This window comes from Lichenostomus cassidix, chromosome 4 (genome assembly GCF_008360975.1).
Source record: "Lichenostomus cassidix isolate B80296 chromosome 4, HeHo_3.0, whole genome shotgun sequence".
Lineage (NCBI taxonomy): Eukaryota > Metazoa > Chordata > Aves > Passeriformes > Meliphagidae > Lichenostomus > Lichenostomus cassidix.
The window spans coordinates 69,035,128-69,044,469 of NC_139484.1; the positions used below are offsets into that span (position 1 = coordinate 69,035,128).

A 9,342-nucleotide genomic window follows, 5' to 3' on the forward strand; every position below is an offset into this window, starting at 1 on the left:
TGCAAGTAATCTGGCCCAGGGAGAAGATGTAGGTGAGTAAATTAAACTCCAGTATTTTGTGCTTTTATCAGGAAAAAAATGCTACTGTTTCTGAGGGTACCTCACACATCCATTAGAGGTGACTTTCCTGGACTTAGGTTATAAGGGATCCAAGGAAAGCCATAAGTCCAGAATACTGCATCTGAGCAAAAACCTCACAGCAAATTATCTTAGCAATTTTTCCCATTCACAAAATAGTTGTTTGGGTTTTGGTTTTTTGGTTTTTTGTTGTTTTGTTTTTTTTTTAATTGGTTAAGTGTTTTGGTGAAGGCTGGATCCATCCTTTGCTTTCCTATGTCACCCTTAGCTGGAGCTGGATTCCTGACTTGTAGTAGTGGGAGAGCATTTAAGCTGTTCAGAAAACTGCTGTTCTGGCAGAGCAACTACATTTCAGCAGCTTGCCAAACATGAATGTGATAGAAGGATAATATTTCCCTCCTACCCTCAGCTACTCTTTACAGCCATGAGATGGTTATTAAGAGTCTGTTTCTTTATCAGCAAGACTCACAGTCAGTAGGAACCTTCCCTAGGATGTGCACCAGCTAGCTGTGTTAAGATCAATGACCCAGCTGCTTGGAGCTCTCTCAAAAGGCTTCCTGTCTCCCTCTGCCCTCTTAACTGACTTGCTCAGGCAACTCCTTTTCCTGAAAATGGGACCCAGCAGTCCAAGGCCAGTCCTAAAATCCCCTCAGCCAGGACTCCCAACTTTTCTTTCTCCTCCATGGATCTACCACTTGAACACTCAGGAGAACATGATGTTACTAAACCAACTGTTCTTTATGAAGGCAGAGAAGTGCACAACAAGACAGTAGCACACAGCCCTGTTCTCCTGTTTCCCACAGGTGTTTTGGGGGATTTAACTCAGAGTGCTCTGCAACATACAGAGTGTGTCCTTTATATCAAAACTACTTTCCCCACGTTCAGATGAACCATCCTGGTGTACTGCAATGCCAGGGGATTGCAGTACTTCATCAGATACTTTATTGTTGTGGTTGATACTGTACTAAAATCTGAATTTAGAGTTGGGGGTGGCATAACTTTCAAAATAACCAGTTCTTCATTCAAGGGTACCTCCATTTTACAGGACAATTAACATATAAAACAACATATGTTCAGCTTCAGGCCTGCATCCCCACATCTGGATTTCTCATCTCCATCTGGCATCCAATAAAAGAACAAAGCCTCAGAAAGCAAAATGATTTTAATAAATTTATCACAGCCATATAGAGATGTATTCACTTTGTTTGAGACTATGAATATGTAAATAGATGTGACTCCCCAAGCTGCTGTAACAAGCACTATTGTTTTGACTGATAAATTGTGAACCATAGAATGGCTTGTTTTGGAAGGAACCTTAAAAATCATCTCATTGCAGCCATACTGCCATGGACAGGGATACCTTCTGCTAAACCAGGTTGCTTGCTCAGAGCCCAATCCAACCCAGCCTTGAACACTTCCACAGAGGGGGCATCCATAAATTTTAGAGGCAACCTGTTCCAGTGCCTCACCAACCTCACAGGAAAGAATTTCTTCCTAATATCTAGTGTAAACCTTCACCTTTTCAGTTTGAAGCCATTCCCCCTTGTCCTGTCACTACATGCCCTTGTAAAAAGTTTTTCTGTCTTTCTTGTAGGCTCCCTTCAAGTGCTGGAAGGCTGCAATTAGGTCATCCTGACATTTTCTCTTCTCCAGGCAGAACAATCCCAATTCTGTCAGCCTTTCTTCTCAAGAGAGGTGCTCCAACCATTTAATCAACTTGGTGGCCTCCTCTGGACTCACTGCAACAGATCCATGTCCTTCCTGTGCTGGGGAAGGTTGCTTTTTGGAAGGATTTCTCTCTATCTGCAGCCTGTGTAGACCCACAACTCAAAAAAAACGACTTATGTGCCAAAGCACATAGGGGATTAGAGCCTATGAAACTTTGATAACTCTGTGCTCTTTCCTACATGTATTTCTGTTGTTTGAGATGCTCACTCGGTTGTTTCCTTTCTGGAATGAAAAGAGCCAGTGGTGTTTGTTTTTGTTACCCTCATTCCCTGTTTCCCAGCTCTGGGCAGGAAAGTGCTTGCAGCTCTGCCTCCTAAGTTGGCAGGAAATTTCAGACGGCAGTAAGCTGCTGCTCGGACCACCCCCAGACTTTTTCCTGCTCATGCAGGAGACTATTTAATTGAGGGCTGATTTGTCCAACTCACTGACGCTCAGCAGTACCTACCTAACCAGCAGCAGTGATTTTTTCCCTCCCTTCCTCCTCTTTTGGACAAACTCCCCACAATGAAGATGCTGCTGCTGATTGCTCTGCTCTCTGCTGCCCTGCTCGCCAGCGCAGCTCCTCCAACTTGCTACTCCAGGGTGTTGTCTCTGAGCAAGGAAATCACAGAGTCCTTTAAGGAGCTGCAGACCTCCAATACTGTGGTGAGTGCACCTGAGAAAGGCTCCTGCAGGGACACTGCAGGTTGCCACTTCTGACAGAGTTTTCTCTCAAACCAGAATCGCAATGGATCTTTCTTCTTCCCTGCAGGACTCGTGTGTGCACACCCTGCCCAGGCTGTACTTGGACATACATGTAAGTTTGCACACTTCTGTCTCACTATTGTGCAGTTAAAGCAGTTAATGGAAAGTAAGAATAACTCCTCATATTATAACCCAAATGAATGATTTTAGAGGGATTTTTTAAGGCTTAATTAACTAGATGATGAGTGACAAAAAAAATCCCGGTTTGAACCTTATTTAAATCCCTGTGGGCTTTCTGAGATTTTACTTGACTGAAAATTTAAAAATAAGGAAATCAATATTTTTTAAGCTATTACCATATGCACGCTATTAATTTAAGGTGATAGAGCCTTTTCAGACATTAAATGTGTGCAACAAAGCTTTGAAGAATAGTTTAAAAGAAGAAATGTAGAATAAACTTTCTTCCCTTAATAAATCTACTTCATTTTATATCCTGAGTGGTTTTTGGTATATAGTTTTAACAAAAAGCAATGCAGGAATACCTTGCTTGCTTTTTCTCTTTTAAATAGCTACTTGTTGAATGCAGAAAGAAAATCTGTGCCTGAGGATATGGAAGTGTGATACTGAGGAAAAACAGCAGTAGTTGTCTCCCAGCTAAAACAAAATAACCTGCACACACAGTTAGTGTCATAGTGTTCTGCATTGGGATATTTGATATATTTTGCTTCTTTTTCCAGTACTCAGCTGAGAAAATAAAAACTAGAAAATACCAGACAAAACAAATTTCTGACATATTTTTCTGTAAGCAACTTCAAGTCTTGTAACTCAGAATCCTCCAGATCCCAATTCCTGAGCTGCCAGTGCCTCACATTATGTCAAAACCCAAGAAATGTGAATCCAGTGCCTCAGTTTCCCTGGCTCTAAAGCACAAGCTGGGGTATTTATTTACCTGCTTCACAAGGATGATGTGAAATTCATGTTTGTGCTTTATTTTGTTAACACAAAGTCTGAGTTACAAAGTTACTCTGAAAAAATCAGGACTGGTAGTCTTGGTTTTGCCCATTGTTTAGGAACAGGGGAATTGTACAAGAACAGGAGCAAGACTTTGAGATTTTGTTAATCTGTTCATCTGCTGAAGCAGGTGGTCTCTAAAAAGTGAGACAGTGCACCTATTCTGTAGAATTCCACCTACTATGGGAGCAGATTTGATTGTATTGGCATTGCTGCCTCCTAAAGCATGTGAGAAATAATCTGGCAGACTGAGACTGTGTGTATGCAATTTTCCAATCACTTATTTGCACCAAACATCTTTGTTATAAAATATTGACGAATTTTCCTAACTAAAGATGACATATACGTAGAGGTAGGAATTCAAGTTTCCCACCTAGCAGTAAGAATTTTGGAAGTGGTGGACGAGAAACATAAATCTGTGTTTGTTCAGGGTTACACAGACCTCTTCTGCTTTGCAGAATTACTGTGTATTGGCAAAACTCCGTGAATTTGTGGCTTACCCCGGATGTGACAGAGTGGTGGAAGTGAATGAGCTGAAGGAAAAAGCCCGGAGCCTGTACACCATCTTGATCTCCTACTGCAGAAGGGTAGGTCAAGAGTCTCTACTTTTAGCCCTCCCTGTCTCCACACTCTCCCCTGACCAGCAAAACTGGATCAGACCCAAGCTGCTCAACACTCTGCTGTCTCCTGCCTTCCTCCTCATAAATGTTAGCCTTCTTCTTTTTTTTTTCTTTTTTTTTTTTTGTTTCTCCAGGATTTGGTGTTCCTCACTGATGACTGTAATGCTCTGGAAATTCCTATTTCACCTCCCATTGAACACTCCATCACTGAGAGCTAAGAGCCAGTTAAGCCAAAAGTTATACCTGGGGAATTTTCAAGGAGACCAAGAGTCAAAAGTTTGTGTATGCAGTCTATAACATTAACAACTAAGATCTTTTTCAAGCACACTAGCAATATAATCTCAGACCTACCCATTTTTCTCTGCCTTGGCAGGAAATGAATTGCATGCCTTGCATACCTACTGAGCTGCTAGGGAATCTACCATTAGGGAGCAGTTTTTCATTTGGCAAGGTATGATATTTTAGCTTAGCTAAATGTATAAAGTATGTTTTGTTTAAACATCAGAAGCTAGGGGTTTTTTAATCTTTTATGAATAACTAGACTCATATAAAGAAAAAACTCTATGATTAACATTCTCTCTTGACTTAGCTGTTTTTCTTGTATTAGATGGGCATGGAAGGGACCATATTTGTTTTTCTTAGAATGTTTGATAGAAGAAGAGTAATGCTGTACTGGCAGATTTCTCTGCCTGCATAGCTCATATATATATCTTGATAGTTTTTGATGTCATATTTGTGAGAATAGAGGTGATAGAAACGTGTCTCTGTGGAAAACTAAATAAAAACACTCTTCTAATCCAAGGTGCTTGTGTTGCAACATGTCATTCAAGATCAAGCTGAAAGGTGTCATTCTTATAAACTTACTTTTCACAGTCACTTGCAAGTTGTTTTTCCCAGCATAACCTTATACTGCAAACAACTTTTTCTTTGATGAAATTAGTGATTTGTTTTTAATAGTATTTCTGTGTTGTAAGAATGTAAATTCTGAGCCAGAGGCTCAGAAAGCCTATTAAAATTTTGGACAGCTTTTTGAGACATAACCCATATAGTTAAGCTACCAGGATTAATAAAACTTCCAGACAATAATTCCAGAGTCTTTGGTGTCTTCAGAACCTGCAGGACATGAGGGCTTCACAACCTACAGCTCTTTGGTGCCCAGCATAGAAATGATCTTCCCCATGTTCTTGGAAGTAGCTGCTGTTACCTTCCTTCCCTCCATGCAATTAATTCCTCTCTCTCCTGTATAGTATTTGCTGACCATTCATCTACAGCACTGCCAACTCTGGTGACTCAGTCAGTGGTCTCACCATGTGCTATAAAAACTTCTGTAACTGAGTGTCTATATGAAAATCACCGCTTCTCTATTTGTCATCCTGATGGTACAAACTAAAATGTTTCACAAATGTTATGTAATTAAATGAATAATAACACTAATTCAAAGGGGAAAAAGTGTTGGGAGTGGGCAGGAAAAAGCTTTTTATTTATTTTGGGATCACCTTGGTTTGTAGAAACTACTAGTCTGATTTTAGCCATAGAAAATTTGGCTGTCCCTTTGAGTCATAGAACAAGGGTGGGAAAATCTGAACCCAGGAGAGGTACAGAGGGAATAAACAAAGTGTTTTTCTTTCCAGTTTGTTTCAATTCTAAGTGTTCATTCAAGGAATGTGCATGTCAAACTTTGTGATTCCCTCTGGAACATTAGGCCCTCATGTGCTAACCCTATTAATCCTTTAGATGAGCCATTCTGCCCACAGCAGTTTGACCCAAGTGTCTCCACAAGCATTGGCAGAGACAGTAGCAACTCAGCAACCTGATCCAGTACCAGGCTGAACCCAAAACCAGCTCAGATGGTCCTACTGTCAGGGAAATCATTGCTCAATTTGCCTTTCAGGACCCTTCTCTCCAAGCCAACAGCCTCTGTACAAAACACACTCTAGACACACTGATACCTATTTTTCTGCATCACCTGGACATGCCCAAGGCCAGCTCCTTCAGCAGCAGCCATATTCTGCAATAAGAGCACCTCTCAGCATGCTGGCAGGGAGCCTGGTACCCACAGAAGGAGTGTGTAGGCACTGGCAGATCCCTGGCTCTGTGGAGAAACACACAGATCAGTCTCCACATTCAAGTTTTTGCTCCCTCTAACCAGGGACTGAGAGCCCTCCTGGGGAAGCAAGCAGTGCTGGGATAACATCAAGATCTATCCACTTCCATACAAGTATCAAAACCACATCACAGACTCTGTTTTTCTTCTCTTTATACAAAGCCAGCCATGGATGGACCCTGCAGGAAAGGTTGGTATGGTCATCCCAGGCCATGGTTCTTACAAAGCTGACCCAGGGATTGGGCAGCACACATGCTTGGAAACTGGCAGGAGAAGCTGTTAATTTTTGGCTGTTTTTTCCACCTCCAGATGTCACAGGTTTTAACACCAGCCTGTTGTAAAGCTTGTATTGTGACTTGGCAAGCAAACTGCAGAGCAAGAGGTGTTTCCTCTCCCCCAGAACCCCCTAGCACCAGACCTTGGGTGAACCTGCAGGTAACTGTGGCTCTTCTGCCCCTGCTGCTTTCCTGTCCCAGGGGCACACACTCTCTGAAATGGAGTGTTTGATGAGGACTTCCTCATGGATCTTCTCATAACTCCTATTTTTCTTTATTGAGGCTTCAATAAGCCTTCAATAAGCCTTCCCTAGGCACTTTGATGAAACTTGTAATCCTAACTCCAGATTTCTCCTGTGATGTTCCCATTCCTTCAACCATCTTCCAAATATATTTTCTCCTGTTTCAGGCTGATTAACTCTGTGAAGAAAAATGCAGCCTAATTTATTTAGTACAAAATATCTTGCAAGAAATCTCTGGAATTGGAAACAAAGTAGAAATCATTGTTTTATTTGCACTGTATTTGTTAGTAACTTTGGCTTTTTTGTGACTGACAGGGACACACTCTGCAGTACACTCAGCATGGCTGCTCTGTTCTGTGCTGGTACATCCTAATTCTGCAGAAGATGTGAAAAGCAAATAGGTGCTTTGGGGACTGCACAGAACTTGAATGGATTTTAAAAGCCTATCCTCCATTTGCAGATGGTGTATATTTTATTCCCAGAACCAGCTTTGCCTGGTCGTTGGTGTGCTTTTACAATAAGTATATTCCCCGTGGTTTATGCTGTGACTGTCTCTACATCTCATGTGACATTTTTAATGGAAAGTGTGCTGAGAGCAAAGCTATGCTCTTTTCAGTTCACAGTAACCTCCTGTCATTCAGACTGTCTTAATAAGATTTGTGATTAGACAAACCCTTTTTATGAACAACGTGTTTTTTCAGGTTGTCATTGTCCAGGGCCAAAAAAATCCCACTGATAAGGAGATATAATCCACTTGTAATTTGACAAGAAAACATCCACTTCTCCCTTTCAGTCTGACATTAAGTTTACCAACATTTTAATTTACCAGGTATATAAGGAGCAGTGGAGCCATTCATGCAGCTGGGCATTTATTCCTGCAGCACAGCAGTCCATGCTCATTAGGGCCCTGGCCAAGAAGGAGACTGTGGAGGGATTAAGAAGGACATATTTGTTGTAATTTGCCAACTGGCATCTTGCCTAGTTATTGCAGAATATTACTATAAGCACATCATTAAGAAACTGCACTCAGCTCTTACAGTGATTAGGGAAGAACTGTAGAAAAACAAAGCATCTGTGCTGTTTTCTTGCCTGTTGAAGGAGGTTTTTTGGAAGGAGCAGTCAGTCCTAGGAATAGGTTTTCTTTTGCAGACTTCTCTGTCTTTGCAAGAAGCCTCACTAAAGACCTGTTCTAGGACTGCTAAACTCTCCCTTATCATATGGAATCCCAAGGCCTTGGGTACTGTCTCTGCAAGGCTGTTAAAAGTATTCATTTCCAACTTTGCCAAACATTCATAGATCAGTTTTGCTAGAACCAGCCCCTTTTCCATCTCTTTTTTCCTGTCACATGAGCTTTCCTTAAGTAGGTACTCTGATCACTTAACTCCTCATACATTGGGTTTTTGTGAAATCCAGAAAAATGGCAGACTTTGAACAAATAATGAGGTCACTCAGGGTGATGAGGTTCCACTGGATAGAATGTGACTTGCTACTCATTAAAGTGGTACAAACATTATGATGTATTTTTCTTTTTTTTGCTTTTCCTTTTGTAAGAAAAGGGAAAGCATTAATGCAGCATTGAGGAGGAGTCTGATCTTTTAGGCTGTACACTTTGAGCAGAGCATTGGTTTGTCCAAACATCAGATTTAGGAGTGCCCATTTGTCCATTGCACTATTTCCAAAGCTTGTGGTGTTTGTGGGTTGTGTTAATGGGATGTTGACACAGATTTCCCAAAAATTTGCTACAATGCTAAAGCCTGGTAAATAATGTTACCTTCCAAACATTTAACCACTGTACTTGGACCAGTATTTTTATCCACATTAAAATCTTCTCATTTTTGGAGTGTTTGTCAGTGGAAGTGAAAATTACAATGGACAAGCTCCAGCAACTTTATTTGTGCAACCTTTTGGATTCACACTTCTCTTTTGCTATGACCAGGGACCCTGTGCACAATCCTTCTTGCTGCCTTTCTTCTATCTCTATTCACTTGTTTCCCATCTTTTTTGAAGCACAGTGCTTGAAGTTAAATATAGACATCCAATTGAGTTTTTATCAATGTCAACTAATGTAGAAAGAAATATTTATTGGTGTTGCCATGAAAACAGTAGATTATAAATGAAAAATTTTCTCCAAGTATTTGGAGACAATGTTTCACCTTTTTAATTTAAATTTCAAGATGAATATAAAAATTTAGAGTACAAGTTGGCCTCATTATTCTATAATAAAGAAGATATTTGGGGGAAAGCTGACAAACAAAAACAATGGATAATGAAATACAATGGCTGCTCCTTTTGCTGTCCTGTCCTAACTACTAAGCACTTGCTTTCCTAACCAGGGTGGCTGCAGCCAAGGTGCTTCTTGGCAATGGTATCTGGTCCATGCTATCCCTTAGAACACATCCAAAACTTGTTTGGAAGAATGGCATCTGCCCCAGGTCAAATCTGTGCCCAGAACTGTATTAACAATTTCCAAGTATAGCCAAGCATGCTTCAATACTGGAATGTTCCTAATACTGAGCAAATAAATAAAAGCCTGATTTTGGAGCACAGTGTTTCAGTTGTTCTCCTGGGAGGAGAGCTGTGCTTTTCAAATTGTTAATGCA

The 9,342-nt window shown here is 40.8% G+C and overlaps 1 protein-coding gene across 1 annotated transcript; it reads left to right on the forward strand.

The window, feature by feature from the left end:
* Positions 1-2,125: 2,125 nt before the first annotated feature.
* Positions 2,126-4,922, forward strand: CYTL1 (cytokine like 1). The gene is made up of 4 exons (XM_085059803.1): positions 2,126-2,451; positions 2,558-2,602; positions 3,960-4,088; positions 4,256-4,922. The coding sequence occupies exons 1-4, from the start codon at positions 2,311-2,313 to the stop codon at positions 4,337-4,339; spliced, it is 399 nt and encodes a 132-aa protein (XP_084915929.1). The 5' UTR covers positions 2,126-2,310; the 3' UTR covers positions 4,340-4,922.
* Positions 4,923-9,342: the final 4,420 nt, after the last annotated feature.

Coding starts and splice junctions, on each gene's coding strand:
- CYTL1 (XM_085059803.1), top strand. CDS start 2,311: ATGAAGATGCTGCTGCTGATTGCTCTGCTCTCTGCTGCCCTGCTCGCC. Junction 2,603..3,959: donor GGCTGTACTTGGACATACAT/GTAAGTTTGCAC, acceptor TCTGCTTTGCAG/AATTACTGTGTATTGGCAAA. Junction 4,089..4,255: donor TGATCTCCTACTGCAGAAGG/GTAGGTCAAGAG, acceptor TTGTTTCTCCAG/GATTTGGTGTTCCTCACTGA.